This window comes from Budorcas taxicolor, chromosome 2, assembly GCF_023091745.1.
Source record: "Budorcas taxicolor isolate Tak-1 chromosome 2, Takin1.1, whole genome shotgun sequence".
Classification (NCBI taxonomy): domain Eukaryota; kingdom Metazoa; phylum Chordata; class Mammalia; order Artiodactyla; family Bovidae; genus Budorcas; species Budorcas taxicolor.
The window spans coordinates 129,741,220-129,764,108 of NC_068911.1; the positions used below are offsets into that span (position 1 = coordinate 129,741,220).

The following is a 22,889-nucleotide window of genomic DNA, read 5'->3' on the forward strand; positions in this document are numbered from 1 at the left end:
ATCATAAGAGATTTGATTTAGGTCATACCTGAATGGTCTAGTGGTTTTCCCCACTTTCTTCAATTTAAGCTTCGTTTTTTGTCACTGTGGTTTTCATTCTATCTGCCCTCCGATGAATAAGGGTAAGAGGCTTATGGAAGCTTCTTGATGGGAGAGACTGACTGTGGGGAAAAGTGGGTCTTGTTCTGATGAGTGGGATTATGCTCAGTAAATCTTTAATCCAATTTTCTGTTGATGGAGGAGGCTGTGTTCCCTCCCTGTTATTTGCCCTGAGGCAAAACTGGACCAGTGCCTCCACCAGAGACTCCTGGACCCTCACAGGCAAGTCTGGTTCAGTCTCCCACTGGACACCAAAGTCAAATTTCCTGGGGGTTCTCAGTACCTTTGCCTGATCCTCACATTCGGAAATCTGTTGTGGGTCCTAGAACTTTCTTAACAGTGCAAGAATTTCCTTGGTATAATTGTTCTGCATTTTGTGGGTCATCTGCTCAGCGGTTCTATGTTGGAGCTAATGGCGACCTCCTCCAAGAGGGCTTATGCCACATGCTGCATTATGCCAAATCCTCCTCAGACAACCACTTTGCCTTTTAGCATTTTTTTTTCTTTGGGATGGTTTTGTTTTCTGCCTTATGTACAATATTTCAGACCTCTGTCCATAGTTCTTCAGATGCTCTGTTTACTAGATCTAATCCTTTGAATGTATTCATCACCTCTACTGTATATTCATAAGAGATTTAAGTCATTCTTGGCTGGTCTAGTGGTTTTCCCTGCTTTCTTTAGTTTAAGCCTGAATTTTGCAATGAGGAGCTGATCATCAGAGCCACAGTCAGCTCCAGGTCTTTTTTTTGCACACTGTATACAACTTCAACTCCATCTTTGGCTACAAAGAATGTAATCAATCTGATTTTGGTATTGACTATTTGATGATGTCCATGTGTAAAGTGGCCTCTTGTGTTGCTGAAAAAGGGTGCTTGCTATGGCCAGTGCATTCTCTTGGCAGAATACTGTTAGCTTTTGCTCTGCTTCCTTTTGTACTCCAAGGCCAAACTTGCCTGTTACTCCAGGTATATCTTGACTTCTTTTGTATTCCAATCCCCATGATGAATCCCAAAGAATGCTCAAACTACCGCACAGTTGCACTCATCTCACACACTAGCAAAGTAATGCCCCAAATTCTCCAAGCCTGGGTTTAACAGTATGTGAACCGTGAACTTCCAGATGTTCAAGCTGGATTTAGAAAAGGCAGAGGCACCAGAGATCAGATTGCCAACATCCACTGGATCATCAAAAAAGCAAGAGAGTTCCAGAAAAACATCTACTTCTGCTTCACTGACTATGCCAATGCCTTTGACTGTGTGGATCACAACAAACTGTGGAAAATTCTTCAAGAGATGAGAATACCAGACCACCCGATCTGCCTCCTGAGAAATCTTTGTGAAGGTCAAGAAGCAACAGTTAGTACTGGGCATGGAACAACAGACTGTTTCCAAACTGGGAAAGGAGTATGTCAAGGTTGTATATTGTCACCCTGCTTGTATAACTTACATGCAGAGTGCATCATGCAAAATGCTAGGCTAGATGAAGCACAAGCTGGAATCAAGATTTCCAGTAGAAATATCAATAACCTCAGATACGCAGATGACACCACCCTTATGGCAGAAAGCAAAGAAGAACTAAAGAGCCTTTTGATGAAAGTGAAAGAGGAAAGTGAAAAAGTTGGCTTAAAGCTCAACATTCAGAAAACGAAGATCATGGCGTCTGGTCCCATCACTTCATTCCGAAATAGATGAGGAAACAATGAAAACAGTGAGAGAGTTCATTTTGGAGGGCTCCAAAATCACTACAGATGGTGACTGCAGCCATGAAATTAAAAGACACTTGCTCCTTGGAAGAAAAGCTATGACCAACCTAGACAGCATATTAAAAAGCAGAGACATTACTTTGCCAACAAAGGTCTGTCTAATCAAGGCTATGGTTTTTCCTGTGGTCATGTATGGATGTGAGAGATGGACTCTAAAGAAAGCTGAGTGCCAAAGAATTGATGCTTTTGAACTGTGGTGTTGGAGAAGACTCTTGAGAGTCCCTTGGACTGCAAGGAGATCCAACCAGTCCATTCTGAAGGAGATCAGCCCTGGGATTTCTTTGGAAGGAATGATGCTAAAGCTGAAACTCCAGTACTTTGGCCACCTCATGCGAAGAGTTGACTCATTGGAAAAGACTCTGATGCTGGGAGGGATTGGGGGCAGGAGGAGAAGGGGACGACAGAGGATGAGATGGCTGGATGGCATCACTGACTCGATGGACATGAGTCTGAGTGAACTCTGGGAATTGGTGATAGACAGGGAGGCCTGGTGTGCTGCGATTCATGGGGTCGCAAAGAGTCAGACGCTACTGAGCGACTGAACTGAACTGATACTTTATTGTTCCTCTGTTTCTCCATTACTGTCTTCCTTTGTATTAAGTAGATATTTTTTGTTAACTGTTTTAATTCCCTTAATCTTTCTTTTACTGTGTATTTTTGATTTATAGGTAACAGAATTACAAGCAAAAATAGCTGTACGTTATACCTATATATTGCTACATTTGCTGATACCCTTTATTTCTTTGTGTAGATTTCAGTTATCATCTAATGCATTATTTCATCTTGAAGAGCACCCCTTAATATTTCTTGCAGGGTAATTTTTATAGCCTCACAGTCCAGACCCCATGAAAGAATGGACACTGGTAAATTACCCCACACAATTTAAATTGATATAGAGAGAACTGAAATCTTAGGAATATTGAATCTTCTCATACAGCAATGCAATATATCTCTCCATTTTATTTAGGTTTTTGACTTATCTTGTCAGTATTCTAAGTCAAAAACCTAAATAAAATGGAGAGATATATTGTGTTCCCGTATGAGAAGATTCAATATTGCTAAGATTTCAATTCTGTATTCTGTCAGTATTCTGTAATTTTCAGCATGTGAAATATTGGATTTTTTTTTTTTAGATTTTTACCTAAAAATTTCATGGATTTTGATGTTATAAATGGAACTTTTAAGAAATAGAAATTTTCCAATTTCTTTTCTAATATATAGAAATGCAATTAATTTGACCTTGTGACCTTCAACCTTACTAAAACTCTTATTCAGGTACCTTTTTTGTAGATTTTTTTGGAATATAGAAAATCATGTCTATTGTAAGTAGAGACAGTTTTATTTCTCCCCAGTTTCTATGCCTTATATTACTTTTTCTTACCTAATTGTACCAACTAAGCCCTCCTGTTTGATGTTGAATAGAAATGGCAAGAGCAAATGTCCTTGCCTTTTTCCTAGTCTTAGGGGAAAACATTCAGTCTTCCACCAATATTGGTATTAGTTGTAGGTTTTTTATAGATATACTTTATCAGGTAGAGTTGATTCCCTTTTGTTTCTGGGTTACTAGGTTTTATCATAAATTCATACAAATTTTGTGAAATGCTTTTCTTTTATCTGTTAAGATGGTTATATGATTTTCCTTCTACAGTCTATTGGTGTGGATTATACTAATCAATTTTCAATGTTGAACGTGCTTTTTGTTACCAGGATAAACTTCACTTAATCCTGATTTGTTATCCTTTTATGTATTGCTGGATTCATTTTGCTAATATTTTTTTGGAGGATTTATTTTTACATCTGTATTTATATACTTGAGTTAATATTTATATAAGTACCAAGCACCAGAAGGACTTCCGGTAAATGCACGCTATGCAGTTGGTTATAACCCACCTGCTAAAGACAACTAGAAAAGTAGGGGAACTTGTTCATAAGATACCATTTATTTTATGGTTAAAAATGTCATTTTAAAAACAAGACAGTATTTTTGGATCTGCATAGATTTCTTTTCTCCCTTTGTTTTTCAAAGGTAGACATAAATGCATTAACCTGCAACATGCAGACTCTAGAGGAAAAGAATAAACAACTGACAGATAAGATTGCTTCCCTGGAACTTGAGCAAGCATCTTCTGATTACCATTGGGTGGGTATAAAAAGGTCAGTCTAAAGTAGGAATTAATGACTAACGAGTTTTTTACAAATCAGAAATTAGGAGATGGGTTTCTTCATTTGTTTGTATTTTGATAATTATCACAAGTCCTGAATAACTAAGCAGGCCAAGTATGTCAGAGAGCCCTACAGTATTCAGGCAATAGAAGATTTAAGAGAACGAGAATTGAAAGCAGCTGTTAAACATCTGCCTACACAGATGATCTGTAATGATGAAAAGTACCAGTATTTCTTAACATTTTAAAATACTTTCTTTTCCATAAATTGTGAGAAAGAAACTTGTATTTTTTTTTCCCCTGACAGTTCTATCTGTTGGGAAATCAGTAGTAAGTTAGATTTCTTAAAGCTGTTTGACAAGGTCATTGCCTTACAAATAAATGAAAAAGAAAGTGAAAGTGAAGCCGCTCAGTTGTGTTTGACTCTTTGTGACCTCATGGACTGTAGCCCGCCAGGTTCCTCCATCCTTTGGACTCTCCAGGCAAGAATACTCGAGTGGGTTGCTTCTTCATTCTCCAGGGGATCTTCCCTACCCAGGGGTTGAACCCAGGTCTTTCACATTGCAGGCAGACCCTTTACCATCTGAGCGACCAGGGAAGTCATTACAAATAAACATTTAAGTCTTACAACATCTCCAGGTGAAGGAGACTTAAAGAGATTGTTCTGTTAAACAGCTAGTAAGTTTTCTGTGTGATTTTGAATACTTCAGTTCAGTCGCTCAGTCGTGTCCAATTCTTTGTGACCCCATGAATCACAGCACGCCAGGCCTCCCTGTCCATCACCAACTCCCGGAGTTCACTCAAACTCATGTGCATCGAGTCAGTGATGCCATCCAGCCATCTCATCCTCTGTCGTCCCCTTCTCCTCCTGCCCCCAGTCCCTCCCAGCATCAGGGTCTTTTCCAATGAGTCAGCTCTTCACATGAGATGGCCAAAGTATTGGAGTTTCAGCCTCAGCATCAGTCCTTCCAATGAACACCCAGGACTGGTCTCCTTTAGGATGGATTAGTTGGATCTCCTTGCTGTCCAAAGAATTACCTATTTCTTCTATAGTTTGGAATTCAGCTTTCAGAATTCCAAAGAAGATGTGAAGTCTGTCTTAATCTGAGCTAAATTCTTTCAAGCTCTGTCATAAGCTGCTCATTACTTCAACTATGAAAAATTACAAAAACTAAATCTAAATCCTGTTAGTTTTCATGCCCCTGGAGCCAGACTATTTGTGTTTCAATTTTGGCTGTGACCTTGGGTGTGATCCTTAATGCTTCTGAACCTGAGTTTCTTAATCTGTCAAAATGGGGATAATACTATTATTAGGAGGTTGTTGAGATTAAGTAAGTTAATACATGTACAGCATGTAGCACACTGCTCACATTTATTGAATTCTTAGTATCTCAACTGTCTCTGGAAGAAGCCTGTTAAGTTCCTTTCGGAGCAACAGGGTGCTTTGGCTCTAAATCTTGGTACTATCTCAGGCCAGCCCTCCCTCCCTCAAAATTAAAGATTCATCCTTGTCCTTTGCTAGTTGGCCAGACCTCACCTGGAATTATCTACCCACCAGATTTGTGTCTCTCAGTGTGCATGGTTCTTTCATGCCTGTACTGCCAGTGAGCAGACCTGTGGCCTTATCCTTTTAGTGACTTTGACAAACCTTGCATGTAACTTGGTCAATGTTGATTCCTGCCTGCTTACCACACCTCTTGATTAAGGTCTCACAGTAATTACCCATACCTCAATTCCAGCTTACATATCTCTGCATAGAATCTTCTCTAACCAGGCCTTGTTGCAGTTGGCTGTAATGAGTCTTGAGGAAAGAGGCAGAGATTTTACAACGTTTATTTTTTTAATCTGAGCAATATCATTAAACCTATTGCCATTCGTTGCTGGCAGTATATTTTTGTTTTTTAAAAATTTACACTTAATCCTCAATAAAAACTACCCTCTAGCATAACCTCTTGGAGAAGGCAATAGCAACCCACTCCAGTACTCTTGCCTGGCAAATCCCGTGGATGGAGGAGCCTGGTGGGCTGCAGTCCACGGCGTCGCTAGGAGTCAGACACAACTGAGCGACTTCACTTTCACTTTTCACTTTCATGCATTGGAGAAGGAAATGGCAACCCACTCCAGTGTTCTTGCCTGGAGAATCCCAGGGATGGCAGAGCCTGGTGGGCTGTCGTCTCTGGGGTCGCACAGAGTCGGACACGACTGAAGCAACTTAGCAGTAGCAGCATAACCTCTTATTTTTAGAGATGTGCATATGAGTTTGTGTCTTATATGCCACACCATAGATTTAAATTCAGATCCAGTTTTAACCCATGGCTTCATTTACTGTGTGACCTGGACAGATTCTTAACCTCTGTGGCCCTCAGTGCCAAGGGGATCTTCCCTGTGGAACTCCCCTGAGGGTTCCCACAGCCTACTGTGCATACTCATTAAAATAGTTACTGTTACTTCATAAATTAGAAATTGACCTGTTTCATGCCTCTGCTTTCATGCTGTTATAATGTAAGAATAGTTACTTATTTCTATACTCCCTTGCCTAGCATAGTGCCCATACATAATAGGTGTTTAAGTAACCTTGGTTGGGTAGAACACAAACAGGGTCATGTGTATCATGCCAGGCTGTGAGACTCGAATGTGATATTGTGAGTGAAGTGCCAGACACAGGGCCAACATACAGTATCCTTGTATAAATATCACGCTCGTTTTCTTTTCTCACACTTGCTTATGTTAGGTTTATGTTTGCCATTTCAGCCTTTAGTGACAGTGTAATTTTAAAAAATTTTTATTGAAGTATAGTTGATTTATAATGTTAATTTCTGCCATACAGTAAAGTGATTCAGTTTTACATATATATATTCTTTTTCATATTCTTTTCCAAATTACAGTTTATGACAGAATATTGAATATAGTTCCCTGTGCTATATAGGAGGACCTGTTGTTTATCCATCCTATATATAATAGTGTGTATCAGCTAACCCCAAACTCCCACTGCATCCCTCACACTCTCCCTACTCCCCTTTGACAACCACAAGTCCGTGAATGACGGTGTAATTTAAGTCCATTACCACGGGCCATCATGAAGGGAACCACAGTGAGAAAAGATCCAAATGTGGGAAGTTTACTCTTTCTGGGTTCAAATTAAATGCCTAGTTTCCCCACTTTTTGTTGGTATTTTAAACATACATTTTCAGGTGGTAGCACCAGAAGGAAATAGAATTATTTCCATATACAACTAGGATTTTAATGACTTGAAATTAAACAATATATTAAATATATTAGTTCTTAAAACTCGGATGACATTTAGTCAGTATACACTTGTGAGGGTGACAGAATCGGTTCCATCTGCATGGGCCCATGTCATACCGGTTGTTACTAGCATAAAATTCTTACTTACCCGTCTGCTTATAAAATAGCTTTGTCGTTGTTCAGTCACTAAGTCATGTCTGTTTGTGACCCCATGAACTGCAGCACACCAGGCTTCCCTGTCCTTCACTGTCTGGCAAGAGTTTGCTCAACCTCATATCCACTGAGTTGTTGATGCCATCCAACTATCCCATCCTCTGTCACCCTCTTCCTCTCCTGCCCTCAGTCTTTCCCAGTATCAGGGTCTTTTCCAATGAGTCGGTCTTCACATCAGGTGGCCAAAGTATTGGAGCTTTGGCTTCAGGATCAGTCCTTCCAATGAGCATTCAGGGTTGATTTCCTTTAGAATGGACTGGTTGGATCTCCTTGCAGTCCAAGGGACTCTCAAGAGTCTTCTCCAACACCACAGTTCAAAGGCATCACTTCTTTGGCATTCAGCCTTTTTTTATTGTCCAGCTCTCACATCCATACATGACTATTGGAAAAACCATAGCTTAACTATACAGACCTTTGTCAGCCAAGTGATTTCTCTTCTTTTTAATATGGTGTCTAGGTTGGTCATAGCTTTTCTTCCAAGGAGCAAGTGTCTTTTAATTTCATGGCTGTAGTCACCATCTGCAGTGATTTTGGAGCTCAAGAAAATAAAGTCTGTCACTGTTTTCATTGTTTCCCCATCTATTTGCCACGAAGTGATGGGACCAGATGCCATGATCTTAGTTTTCTGAATTTTGAGTTTTAAGCTAACTTGTTCACTCTCCTCTTTCACTGTCATTAAGCGGCTCTTTAGTTCCTCTTTGCTTTCTGCCATAAGCGTGGTGTTATCTGCATATCTGAGGTTATTGATATTTCTCCCAGCAGTCTTGATTCCAGCTTGTGCTTCATCCAGCCTGGCATTTAGCATGATGTACTCTGCATATAAGTTAAATAAGCAGGGTGACAACATGCAGCCTTAACATATTCCTTTCCCAATTTTGAACCAGTCCATTGTTCATGTCCAGTTCTAACTGTTGCTTCTTGACCTGCATGTAGGTTTCTTAGGAGGCAGGTGAAGTGGTCTGCTATTCTCATCTCTTTAAGAATTTCCCACAGTTTTTTGTGATCCACACAATTAAAGGTTTTAGCATAGTCAATGAAGTAGAAGTAGATGTTTTTCTGGAATTCTCTTGCTTTTTCTGTGATCTAATGAATGTTAGCAATTCATTCTGGTTCCTTGTATATTGCTAAGAGTATTTAAACAAAGGATAGTTTGAGTTCAGCATTCCACAACTCAGAATCTGAGATATTCACTCATTTAAATGGTCTCTTTCTAATTTCTGGTGTCCCATCAATTTTCTTAAGTATAGGGCCTGTTTAAATGATAATTTAAATTACTACCTTAACATTTACCTTAAGTTAGCAAAAAAGGAGGACATTATTTCCAAAGTTTACTTAAAAAATTAAAGAATTATTTATGCCTTTGCCTAAAAAAGGAAATTTTATTGAGGAAAATATTGCCATTATTTAAAAAATTTGTATAAGAGACCCAGACTCTCCAAGTTCTTTTAAAAAAATGAAGGTCTTCAGCATTCCAAGAACACAGAGTATTTTTGAGTATTCTTATGTGTAATAGCATATTTTTGGTTAAATCTAGCTCTTGATTTTTTATAAGCTTTATGTATACTTTGCAATGCTTTGGGCACCTTGATTTATAGAACTTGGAACTGAATTTGAAATTTTAAATAGTTAAGCTTTTATTTCATTAGTTATATGGTGTAGCTTTGTTTTTGTAGTGTTATCAGCCATCCTTGTAATATATTTTCTGCTGAAGACTTGATCAAAACATAGCCCCAAATGTTCATTTGTGGGATGATTTTACATTTTTTACATCATAGTTTCTAAAATGTTGTGTTAAAGGAGGACTGTATGTCTTCCATAGACAAAAAAATTAATGTTATGATAATATATCATTACTGGCCTCCTGTTTATTGCTAGCAGTCTACATTTCTGTTAGGTTACTTTGAAACCGATACTTAATTGGTCTTAATACTTTAAAAAAAATATTGCCTTGGTGGGAGCAACACACAGCGATTACAAGTGAAACTTTAGAAAACTGAAAGTGTGAATCTGTATAAATAAGTATGAAATGAATAGCTGATGTGGCCGTGCTAGTTAGTAACCCACTGATCCCTAATGTTGGGTGCACATGTTTATATTGGATGTGCTTGATTTCATAGCAGAACTATCACTATAATTTCTCCATCTCTTTTTTTTAAGTCTATAATGTCTAAAATGGCTTAATTCTTCTAGTCAAGGCAACTACCAAGAAGACAATGCTTCAGACTAATGTGATCTCTTGTATGCTGTCATGAAAATATTTGAACAGAGGAAAAAATGGGTTACATGTTATATAGTAATCTAGTTTGGAATGTTTTTTTACTTTTATTTGGAAAACATTCACAATATTTAAGATGAAATAAAGTGCACCACAGATTGGCTGTGTTGAAGACAGCGAGGAGCATCTCTTGTGTAAATTAATATCCCAACATATATGTTTTTATCTTTAAAATTTGCCTAAAGCTGAATATAAATTCTTTGGCTTTAAATGCTAAAAAGGAGCCTTGTTCTGTTATTCACAGATTAAGCAAATATAAGCCAGAAATAATGATTTTGTCAGCATAGGATATTTACCAACATCAACAAGACTTTGAACTCAAAATTAACTGCAAATGATCCATAGTGCAGCTCGTTGGCCTCTGTGATTAAGAATTTGTGTTCTTAGTCACATTTGCTTTTGTGTGTATTATCCCTACCATGAGCTTATAAAGGTGATTTTGACTTAATGGCAAATATCAGTATTTTCTGTTATTAAGATACAACAGTGAAACTGATTGTGGAAGGTGAAAATTTCCATCTTCCAATCACTAGTAGTGTTCCTCAAGTATACCAGTAAGGTCCAAAATTTAATCAAGAGAATCTATTTTATACTTATTTCTTCTGAAAAGGTGAGCAAAAAGGCATAGGAAAAAAATAACTGTCATTATTAAAGGTTGTTTTAATGCTTAAATATGTGATTTCATGAAATATAGAGGCTTCAGTAATATTTGTTATAGGTAACATTGTGTTGAGTACTTTGTCAAACAATGTTTCCAACAAGCATTTCTTTTGCTTTTTCAGTTTTTTTTTTTTTCCTAACTGCCTTTTAACTATGGTAACTGAAGTGTCTCCAGTTGTCCAAGTAGTTGTGACCATTTTCTTAAAGAGCTACAGTTATCCCTCAGTATCCATGGAGGATTAGTTCCAGGACCCCCGCAGATACCAAAATCTGTGGATACTGGAGTCTCTTATATAAAATGATATATTTGCATATATTCTACGCACATCCTTCCGTATCCTTTAAATCATCTCTAGATTGCATATAATACCTAGCACAATGTAATGTTATTGTAAGGAGTTGTTAGTTGCCCATATGTGGCAAATTCAAGTTTTGCTTTTTGAACTAGCTGGAAATTATTTTTTTCCTGAATATTTTCCATCCACAATTGGTTGAACTAGTGGATATGAAACCCTATGGATACTGTAATCCTCAAACTGCATATCTGTAACCACTAATAAAACCATCTACATCTGGCTTAGATTGCAACTACAAAGGGATAATTTATGTAACAAAAATAGTTAGGAAACAAAAACAAACTCTGTGACTCTTCAGGCACTCATACTTCATTAGAATTTTCCCTATGTGTTCCCGGGCTTCCTGGGTAGCTCAAACAGTAAAGAATCTGCCTGCAATGTGGGAGACCTGGGTTTGATCCCTGGGTCAGGAAGATCCCCTGGAGAAGGACATGGCAACCCACTCCAGTATTCTTGTCTGGAGAATTCCACAGACAGAGGAACCTGGTGGACTACAGGCCATGGGGCTGCAAAGAGTTGAACACAACTGAGCGAATAACACACACATATGTGTTGCATATTACACTATGATCAGCTGTCTAAAGAAGGACAAAGATGTAGCAGTAGCAAATAAATACGAATCCTGGATTCATTACTGTAGAAATAGTAAGGGTATAAATGCTTGTTTAAGAAGAAAAATAATTATTCATTCTATGTCTAGAGATACTGATACCTATGTTTGTTTTATTAGCTTGCCCAACAACAGGTGGAAAACGTCTTGGGAAAAATTACTGACAGTAAAAATAAACTGGCCTATGAAAAGGGAAAACTTCAGGTATGAACTTTCATTTTCTGATTTTTTTTTTCTCATTTTCTAATGCCAATTGTGAAGCTAAATATTGCTGGACTTTGAAGAGGACCTAGCTCGGTCATTTACCAGTTCTGTAATTTGGACAAGTTTTTAAACCTCTGTAAGCTTGGTACCTTATTCACATCCAGCTGACCTCTATTTACACACTTATAATATAATGCTGAAACCTAAAAGTGTGATCCCAAGGTTCATTCTGTGACAATATGAAACTTTATTATAATTATTTTATGCATAGTCATTTCCTGCCAATGTAGAAAGCCTGTGTTCTGTCTCTTTTTATTGAAGTTTTGTTGATTTCCAATATTATGTTAGCTTTGAGTATACACCAGTGATTCAGTATTTTTATAGATCATATTCTAAAGTTATTATAAAATATTGGCAATATTTCCTGTGCTGAACAACAGAGTCTTATAGCTTATTTTATCTATAGTCAAGAGTTTCAGTTTCAGCTCCTGCCCCACCACTTTTACACACACTGGTTATGGTTACCCTCACTCTGTTCAGGCACAGAGCTGGGTTTGATCCAGCTCCATCTCTCCTAGTCGCTCACTCTTCTTGACAGTGCCAGCCTTTGCCCTAGTGGGGAGCTGCTCCAGAGCAAGAGGGTTTGGAGCTGGTATCTGGTGTGGGCTCGGTCACCTGTTGGGGCCCCAGCCTAATTTCCACTGGTTTCTTCTGCCTTGTTCCTAGGAGTAAGCAAGCCTGTGTGTGCTCTTTAGGAGTGGGGTCTGTTCCTTACAACTCTCTGGTATGTCCCACTGATTTTCAAACCAGGTAATGGGACTCATCTTTCCAGTGTTGGTCCCCAGAACTGCAATTCCTAATATGTGGCATGAGCCCCAAAATCCCCAGGGAGGATCTCTGAACCTATGATATCGCTTTGTTTTCTGTGTCTCTACTAGGGGCTCAAATCCTGACCTGATCATGTCTCCCTACCAAACTGTTGTTTGTCTTTCTTTACAGCCTTGGTTGTAGACATCTTTCTCCAGGTTCATTTGTTTTTAATGAGAGCTGCTCCACATATAGTTGTATTTTTTGATTTATTTGTAAGGGTAGATGAGCTCAGTGTTGTCCTACTCCACCATCTTGGTTTTTATCACGTATGTTTTCTTTTTTGCTGAATTTTTCTAACATTCCTAAAAAGAAATAATCCTGGAAATTAGGTCTCAAGGCAATGGAATTGACTTGAATGCATAAGATGATTCTTTAATTCCATGTTCTTTAATTTTATTGTTCTTTAATTTAATTTGGGTTTTGCCCTTGTAGTATCCACAGAGCAGGAAACTTGCCACTAATATAACTAAGTCTGCCTTAAACGGACTTTGGTAGAAACACTGAAATGTGAATTAATGGTTCTTAGCTTCAGCTACTGGAGAAGGCAATGGCACCCCACTCTAGTACTCTTGCCTGGAAAATCCTATGGACGGCAGAGCCTGTTGGGCTGTAGTCCATGGGGTTGCTAAGAGTCAGACACGACTGAGCGACTTCCCTTTTACTTCTCACTTTCACGCATTGGAGAAGGAAATGGCGACCCACTCCAGTGTTCTTGCCTGGAGAATCCCAGGGACTGGGGAGCCTGGTGGGCTGCCATCTATGGGGTCGCACAGAGTTGGACACGACTGAAGCGACTTAGCAGCAGCAGCTTCAGCTACACAGTAGACTCCTCTGGCGAATTTTAAAAACACCTCGTGCTGGGAAGTGTATGATGTCTGCCATTTACTTTCAAATGAATCATTGAAAAAATATTAGTTTTTTTACATACATAGGAGAAGTGATAGATGGATATATGATAAGCAAGTATAAGAATGTAATGGTTAAATTTGGATGGCAGGTGTCTGTATGTTTAACCATTTTCAAAATAAAAGGGGGAAAATCCCATGAAAAAGCTTGCACCCCAGAGCAATTAAATCAGAATCTCAAAGAGTACGTTATATAGGCTTTAATACTTTTTAAAACTCCCCAGTGATTCCATGGTGCAGCCATTGAGCACCACTGGACTGAATGCTATGAAGCAATGTCTGGTTAGGCTTGGCAGCTATAGAGCTGATAGAATAAGTAATCTCACTAGAGGCTTGCCATGTACCTCAGCGTTAATCTTATCTATTCAAGGGACTTAGCCATCAGGTTAGCAGACATGATCCAGGACAGAAACAGCAGGAGAGCTGTTTGACCACTATTTGCATGCTTTTAATTAATATTTTCTGGAGGCAATGATACATTTAAGTATAATCTATACTTGTGTAATCTTGCACAAGTCTTAATTTTCTTGAGTTTCATCTTAACCTATGAAGTGAGCTGGGGAAGCACACCTCTCTTACTTTCTCACTAGAAAAGACTGTGTAACAGGCTGGATATATAGATTATTACAGGCACAAAAGAACTTTCTCCTTTGTGAAACTAATGGTCTCATAGAAACTATGGCCCATAATATTGACCTTCTTTAAGCTTTCCCAGGAGAAATGAAGTAGATTTTTATGTGTGTGAGAAAAATCACAAACACTCATAGGCAACTTGAAGCCAAATTTTTTCTGGGCGTGGAACACATTTTAAGATTTGTTAGTGAGTCTGATGTTACTTTTCTAACATTTTAAACCTCAGTTACACATTTGAGATTATCCTTATAAACTTAAGGAAAATACGTGCCTTTTTTCTGCCTGTATTCCTATAATAAGGGCCAAAGTGCTTTGATAGTCTTTGAAAGCTGAAACATTTTTGAAACTATTGATTCACTGGTGTTTTTATGTCAAGCTTTGTGTTGAAACACTGCAAAGATACTGATCTCATCAGCCCAAGGGAAAGTGCTCTTATATAGCATAATGGTGGTGGTGGTGGTGTGGCTGTCATTACCCCTGAGCCACCAGGGAAGCCCATATAGCACATTACTCTTTTTAATTGAAATATAGTTAATTTACAATCTTGTGTTAGTTTCTGGTGTGCAGCAAAGTGATTCAGTTATATATTCTTTTTCATATTATTTTCCATTATACTTTATTACAAGATACTGAATATAGTTCCCTGTTCTGTACAGTGGGAGCTTGTTGTTTATCTGTTTTATACACAATAGCTTGAATTCTCCAATCCCAAACTCCTAATTTAGCTGCCTCTTTCACTGTCCCTTTTGGTAACCAGAAGTTTGTTTTTTTTATGTTTTCATGCCTGTGAGTCTTGTTTCTGTTTTGTAAATAATGTCATTTATATCATATTTGGCTCAGACAGTAGAGAATCTGCCTGCAATGTGGGATACCTGGGTTCAATCCCTGAGTTGGGAAGATCTCCTGGAGAAGGGGAAGGCTACCTACTCCAGTATTCTTGCATGGATAATTCCATGGACAAAGGAGTCTGGCAGGCTATAGTCCATGGGTTCTCAAAGAGTCGAACACAACCAAGTGACTTTCACTTTCATATTTCAGATTCCCCATATAAATATCTGTTATTTTTCTTTTTCTGTCTGACATCATGTAGTTTGATAATCTCTAGGGTGATCCATGTTGCTACAAATGGCATTATTTTGCTCTTTTTATGACTGAGTAATATTCCTTTGTGTGTGTTTGTGTGTGTGTGTGTGTGTGTGTGTATGCATGCACCATATTCTTTATTCATCTGCTGATGGACATTTTGGTTGCTTTCATGTCTTGGCTATTGTAAATGATACATTATTCTTTCCAGGTAATCTAAAGAAAGAGCTGCATACTAAGCATAATCAAAATAGTCTTTTCTCTCAATTGGATTATAATTAATTAAAATATTATATATCAACCATATTAGAAAAGAGATTGCATTTTTTTAAACTAATAATATAAATACTGGGTTTCAGGTGTTAATGTAGACTGTCAGAAACTGCTGCCTCACATTCAAACTTGATTTTGATTTGATATTTGGTGCTGTATACTATTACATTATCTAAATATGTCCAAATGTATTTATCCTTTATGTTGATGGATATTTAGGCAGTTTTCAATTGCTTACAAACAATGCTTGTATGATAAATTCTTATACATGTCTTTGTACACACACCCAAAGAGTCTCTAACTATAATTCTTAGGAGGATTGTAGCTTGCCAGTGCAGGAGACATAAGAGACACCAGTTCAATCCCTGGGTCAGGAAGATCCCCTGGAGAAGGAAATGGCAACGCCCTCCAGTATTCTTGCCTGGAGAATCCGATGGACAGAGGAGCCTGGTGGGCTACAGTCCATAGGGTCACAAAGAGCCTGACACAACTGAAGTGACTTACCATGCATTCAGGGTGTGCATAAATTGAATTTTACTAGACTCTCTCAAATTTCTCCTGAAAGTTTAGAAAGCAGTCTGTATAAGAGAATGTAGAATGACAGTGTTATGAATCTTATAAAGTAGATGGATCTCATAAAATAATACTACATGATGTTTTAAAAGTCAAAGTGTTAGTCACTCAGTTGTGTCTGACTCTTTGTGACCCCAGGCTGTAGACTGTAGGCCGCCAGGCTCCTCTGTCCATGGCTGTTTAGGTATATGACATTTATGGTAAAATTATTTAAAAGGAATAGGAATGATAAGTACCAAATTCAGGATAGTAGTAAACTCTAGAATGGGAGGAAGATATTTGTTGGATTAGGCTACACAGAGGTATATTTGTATGTTTTATTCTTTCTAAGTTGAGTGATGGATAAATGGGCTGTTACTATATAGGTCTGAAAGATTCCTGTCACTTTTTTCCTTGTCTTTAAACGTATGTCAGTTAGTGCTTTATGCTCACTCTAATCTACCATCAATCCCATCACTCTTATACCAGCTGGATTCAAATATTATCTTAGCTACTTGGCCCCTTATTATAGGCAGCTGCTTTTATGATCTTAGTTTAAAGATTATTTAAGAGTTTTGTTTCAGTAAATCTTATTAAGCTAGTACAGCTCATGAATTTTCACAAAGTAAAAGTATCTGTGTGACCAGCACTCAGAATAAGAAACAGAATGTTCCCAGAACTCATTTCATAACCTTTTTCAGTCACTGTCTCCCATGATGTTACTATCCATCGTCTTGACTTCTATATCCAGATTAGTTTTACCTGTTTTGAACTTTATATAATTGTAACAGAATATACTTTTTGTGTCTTGTTTCTTTCACCCAGCATTATAATTGAGAGATTCATCCATGTTGTTCGTTGTATTAATGCTTCTTTGGCTTGAATTGCTGCATGAAATTATATGAATGTTATTAAGAGTGCTGTGCTGAAGTTATCACAGTTTTATGACTATATTATCATATTTCAAGTCAAAATACATAACTCCGGCAGTTCAGGTTGTTTCAGTTACGAAACTCAATCTAAACTATGAAGGCGCTAACATTATAGGCTTGTCCTACTTAATTTCTAATTTATCATACGTACTGAAAAAAAAACCTAGGAAATTCTTAATAGCATTCATTTAGAATGCTTGCACTAGGAAACACATAAAAATAAAAATAAGGTTTTCTTTTCATCGGTATCTTAGGTGTCTCATAGTTTCTTTTTTGTTTTGATCTGTCCTGTGCAGCATGTGGGTATAGTTCCCCGGCCAGGGATCGAACCTGCGCCCCGTGCACTGGAAGCATGGAGTCCTAACTGCTGTTACATTTTTTTAGTTTTATATTTCAAAATATATATAACAGGCAGTAGTGGGGTAAGGAATTAAGTGGCACAGACTACTGTGCATAAAATAAGCTACAAAGATATATCGTATATCACATGAAATGTAGCCGATATTTCATAATAGTGAAATGGAGTATAGTCTTCAAAGATTGTGAATCACTGTGTTGCGCACTTGAAACTTACATAATACTGTAAATCAGCTGTACCTCAATTTTTAAAAATACATATCTCTATATTTAAATCATTTGAAATAATAGGAGGAAATGACCTTGACCTAAATACTGCTTTTTTTGAGACTGCCTAATAAGCTGCCTATGGAAGCTATTTTTCATGGATTTAATGACATAGAAACATCAGATCTCTGAGTGTAGCAGGATTTATTTGCTTCTATGTTCTTCCCCATTTGAATATCCTGAATTAAAAATTGTTTTGAAAAAGTGACCCACTGCAAAAACTAAAGTGGCTTATAGATGCAAATATGCCATCTAACAAGTTTCAGAGCATTTTATTGAGTACCTTGAGGCTGAGGGTAGGGTAATTACCTGAGAAAAATTACCCACAAAAAATAATGTGTGTTTTGCTTGAAGAGAGGCAAATTTAAAATTCTTTGGGTGTTTATCAGTACTTTTCCACTGAGTTCTAAGATTAACAGCGGTTTGCTTTTATTTAAAATGAGAATAATTGTTGCATCGAAACACACCTTTAGAGGCAGCCATTCTAATTATGAACCTTAAGTGAAAACCACTTAATGGGGAGCCATGCAACATGTTTTATACTGTGTTGTTCAGTCACCAAGTTGTGTTCTACTCTTCATGACCCCATGGCCTGCAGCATACCAGGCTTCCCTGTGCCCCACCATTTCCCAGAGTTTGCCCACGTTCATCCAACCATCTCATCCTGTCACCCTTTTTTCCTGCCTTCAGTCTTTCCCAGCATCAGGGTATTTTCCAATTAGTCAGCAGTTCGCATCAGGTGGCCCAAAGTATTGAGCTTCAGCTTCAGCATTAGTCCTTCCAATGAATATTCAGGGTTAATGTCTTTTAGGATCAACTGGTTTGATCTCCTTGCTGTCCAAGGGCTGTCAAGAGTCTCCTCCATCATGGAAGTTTGAAAACATGAATTTTTTGGCATTCAGCATTCCTTATGGTCCAACTCTCACATCTGCACATGTCTTACTGGAAAAACCCAAGCTTTGACTGTATGGACCTTTGTCAGCAAAGTGATATCTCTGCTTTTGAATATACACTGTCTAGGTTTGTCATAGCTTTTCTTCCAAGGACCAGGCTTCTTTAATTTCATGGCTGTGGTCACTGTCTGCAGTGATTTTGGAGCCCAAGAAGAGAAAATCTGTCACTGCTTCCACTTTTTCCCTTTCTAATTGCCATGAAGTGATGGTACCAGAAGCCATGATCTTACGTTTTTTTAATATTTTAAACTGGCTTTTTCACTCTCATCCTTCACCCTCATCAAGAGACTCTGTAGTTCCTATTTGCTTTCTGCCATTAGGGTGGTATCATCCGCATATCTGAGGTTGTTGATATTTCTCCCGACAATCTTGTTTCCAGTTGTAACTCATCCAACCCAGCATTTCTCATAATGTGCTCTGGTATAAGTTAAATAAACAGGGTGACAGTAAACAGCCTTGTCATCCTCCTTTCTCAATCCTGAACCAGTCAGTTGTTCCATACAAGGTTCTAACTTTTGCTTCTTGACCAGCATATAGGTTTCTAAGGAGACAGGTAAGATGATCTGGCATTCCCATCTCTTTAAGAGTTTTCCACAGTTTGTTATGATCCACACAGTCAAAGGCTTTAGCATTGTCAATGAAACAGAGGTAGATGTTTTTCTGGAATTCCCTTGCTTTTTCTATGATCCAGCAAATGTTGGCAATTTGATCTCTGGTTCCTCGGCCTTTTCTGTATCCAGCTTGGACATCTGGAAATTCTCAGTTCACACAATGCTGAATCCTAGCATGTAGGATTTTGAGCCATAACCTTACTAGCATGAGAAGATGAGGGCAGTTGTCTGGTGTTTTGAACATTCTTCAGTACTGCCCTTCTTGGGAATTGGGATGAGGATTGACCTTTTCCAGTCCTGTGGCCACTGCTGGGTTTTCCAAACTTGCTAACATGTTGAGTGCAGCACTTTGATAGCATCATCTTAAAGCTCTGCTGGAATTTGATCACCTCCACTAGATTTATAGCTTTTTTCTGGGTTTGGGTGACTGACCACACCATTGTGGTTATCTGGGTCATTAAGATCTTTTTTTGTACAGTTCTCTGTATTCTTTCCATCTCTTCTTGATCCTTTCTGCTTTTATTAGGTCTTCACCATTTCTGTCCTTTATTGTGCCCATTTTTGGATGAAATATTTCTTTGATATATCCAATTTTCTTGAAGAAACCTCTAGTTTTTCCCCTTCTGTTGTTTTCCTCTTTTTCTTTGCATTGTTCATTGAAGAAGGGTTTCTGTCTCTGCTATTCTGTGGAACTCTGCATTCAGTTGGGTGTACCTTTCTCTTTCCCCCTTGCTTTTCATTTCTCTTCTTTCTTCAGCTATTTGTAAATCCTTCTCAGACAACCACTTTGCCTTCTTGCTTTTCTTTCTCTTTAGGATGGTTTTGTTCGATGCCTCTGTACAATATTATGGACCTCTGTCCATAGTTCTTCAGGCACTCTGTTTACTAGATCTAGCCCCTTGAATCTATTTGTCACCACCACTGTGTATTCATAGGGGATTTGGCTTAAGTCATACCTGGGCTGGCCTAGTGTTTTTTCCCACTTTTAGTTTAGGCCTGAATTTTGCTATGAGACACTAATGATCTGAGCCACAGTCAGCTCCAGGTCTTGTTTATGGTGACTGTCGACAGCTTCTCCATCTTTGGCTACAAAGAATGTAATCACTCTGATTTTGATATTGACCATTTGGTGATGTCCATGTGTAAAGTTGTTTTATACTGTACACTGTGGAAGAGAGAAACAGAAACAGGCAAAGATGAGAGAAAGGATTCTGCTGATGAAACAAGAGAGATTTCCTGAGACAAAATGTGTTTCCATGTAGCCTTTCCCAAAAAAGTTAATATTAGCACTCAAATTTTAACAGTTGCTAAAAATTATCAGTACCTACAGCCAAGAGGAGTATGCCCTTCACATGTGGGAAATAAAAGATTCTAAGAGAGGAAGAAGTTTATTTAAAATTTTGGATGAAACTTTTTCTGATTCAGAGATAGGCTCAGTAATGTTATTTGCATGAAAGGATTAAAAATAAGAGGAAGAAAATATAGAGAAATACACAATTTGGAGATTTGTGCGTAAATAATAATGATTCATTTCCCCAAATGGGGCTTCCCAGGTGGCACTTAGTGGTTAAAGAACCTGCCTGCCAATGCAGGAGAAGTAAGAGACTAGCATTCAGTCTTTGGGTTGGAAAGATCCCCTTGGAGGAGAAAATGGCAACCCACTCCAGTATTCTTGCTTATGGAGAATCCCATGGATAGAGGAGCCTGGTGGAGGTCCATAAGATCCCAAAGAGTTGGACAATACTGGAACAACTTAGCATGCACATTCCCCCAAATCATCATCATCTTTAAAGATATGAATAGTCAGCTTTATGAGTTCATTTTCAAATATAATTCAGCTTATAAGAATTCTGTTAATTCAGCTTTTGTAATTCTCTGTTGGTAAAACACAAAATTCTGTCTCCTCCTTACATAGTGACAATTCTAATTATTTGTACTCAGAAAGGTTTCAGAGTGCTAGATACCACAATTCCTTTAAAATAGATATGAAAATACATTGCCCACAAAGTCTCACTGTCATGTTCATGAACTGTGTTAATTTGGAGTTTCCATAAGTGCCATAAACCAAATGAGTTATCTCAGTACTTGTATATGGCTACAGCCTACTTTTATTTGTTGAAGTAACTATTTTAGTTGACATAGAATCATTGAAAAATGTAGGCTTGCTTTCTTAAGAATTTGCTGTGATTTTTTTTTTCCAAAAAATTCTTGGCTTTTTTTTTTAACTTTTTAAAGTGTATATATCTATCTATTTCATCAGCAAGGCTTATTTTATTGCTCTTCTGTTTTTTTCCTCTAGACAAAAGTTAAGCAGCTAGAAGAACAACTGCATTCTCTTACTGAAACAAGTTCACAGAATGATCATCTACGCAAGTTGAATAAGGCACTAGAAGGCAAATATGCTCAGGTGTGATTAATAGCTACAAAACAGATTGCTTTTATGTTTTCATTAGCTTTTAAGAAACAGGCCTTTCTCCCCACCTTACCATACAATCCCAGGAAGATGAATATTCTCTCACTGTACTCCATTTAACAAACATTTTTTAAAACACCCTCTATGTACAAAGTTCCACTTAATCCTAGAGGATTTCAGGAAGATGCCAGAATCAGGATTGGGACATTCAGCTTGCGTATGCTCTAACTGGAGGATTAGGAGTGTACTCAGTAGATTTTATTATAGAAGATTACGGCTTTTGGAAACAAAATAGATTGTAATGGGAGCATCCTTAGGGAGCGTTGTTATGATGAAAGCATCACGAATCATGTTTTTCATAGAAGAAGTGGGTTTTTTTGATGTGAGCCTTAAAACTTTTGGCAGATGCGAGGAACAAGTATCTTTGATTTTTTTAGTTATAGGCAAAGACAGAACTTGGTGCCAGCACGACCCACAACAGCGCACTTGAAAGAGGTATTAGTAGTGGAGGTGCTTACTTGTCAACATGGTGGCTCTTGAGACTGAAAACCTTTCATAAGTCACATAACACTTTAACAGATGAAGAGAAAATTAGACAAATAAGGTATATAAAACATTTAGTGAAGAAAACAATCCAGGAATATGTGTTAGTAAAAAAAAGTGATTCATTTCATTGATTTACAATTTACCACATTATCTGTTTATTTTTAATTCTTAACACTCAGTGTTAGCATGTGTAATGTTTGTGTCTATAACACTTGTGTATGTTATACCTCTGGTAACCAAGGAACTAGAATGCATCTTCAGATGGAATGCTGCTAGTGTTCTAAGCATCCGACTATACCGGAAAAGGGGGCTTCATTAGATTCGCTTTCTTTCTTCACTAGGACATACTTCATTCTGGTTATTTTTTTTCATTCTGAAAGCAAAGGAACACATTTTTAAGTATATTTTCCATCACAGCTTTGTTTAGAACATTGTGTTGTTTCTCATAGTAAACGGGACACTTATTGAATAATAATCCTAGGTTTAGTTGATTTGTTTTTCTCAATTGGTGATGCCTCCAAGAAGAAGGAAATCTCCAGAGAGGCCTGCTTCTTCTAAATTCCTTGAAAGCTACAGGCCTCCTATAAACAGCGTAAAGGAACGAATTTCCTCAGGTTTGCCCAGTGTTGTGCCAAACCCCACACGCCGTGTGACCTTTGCACCTACCCTGACTTCTGTGAGGTCTTCTCAGGAGATTGGAGACTCTAGGATCTCTCTAAAGACTCTCTTGAATGCCATTAAAACCATGGAGGGAAGACTAGAAGGTAAAATAGACATTCTTGCCTCAAGACCATTAATAAATGATGAGTCACCAAATTTCCTTAATCGAGATTCGGTAAGTGAAGACCAGAAATCATAAAGAAATTTCAGATTTATACAACAATGAAGAAAAGTAGTAACATCTAGA

At 37.9% G+C, this 22,889-nt stretch overlaps 1 protein-coding gene across 1 annotated transcript in view; it reads left to right on the forward strand.

Annotated features, from left to right (window-relative positions):
* Positions 1-22,889, forward strand: part of CCDC150 (coiled-coil domain containing 150) — a 90,653-nt gene that overhangs the window by 42,682 nt on the left and 25,082 nt on the right. The window contains exons 13-14 of the mRNA XM_052660516.1: positions 3,888-4,001; positions 11,504-11,587. Of these exons, the coding sequence (XP_052516476.1) occupies positions 3,888-4,001; positions 11,504-11,587 (198 nt within the window). The remainder of the gene's footprint in view (positions 1-3,887; positions 4,002-11,503; positions 11,588-22,889) is intronic.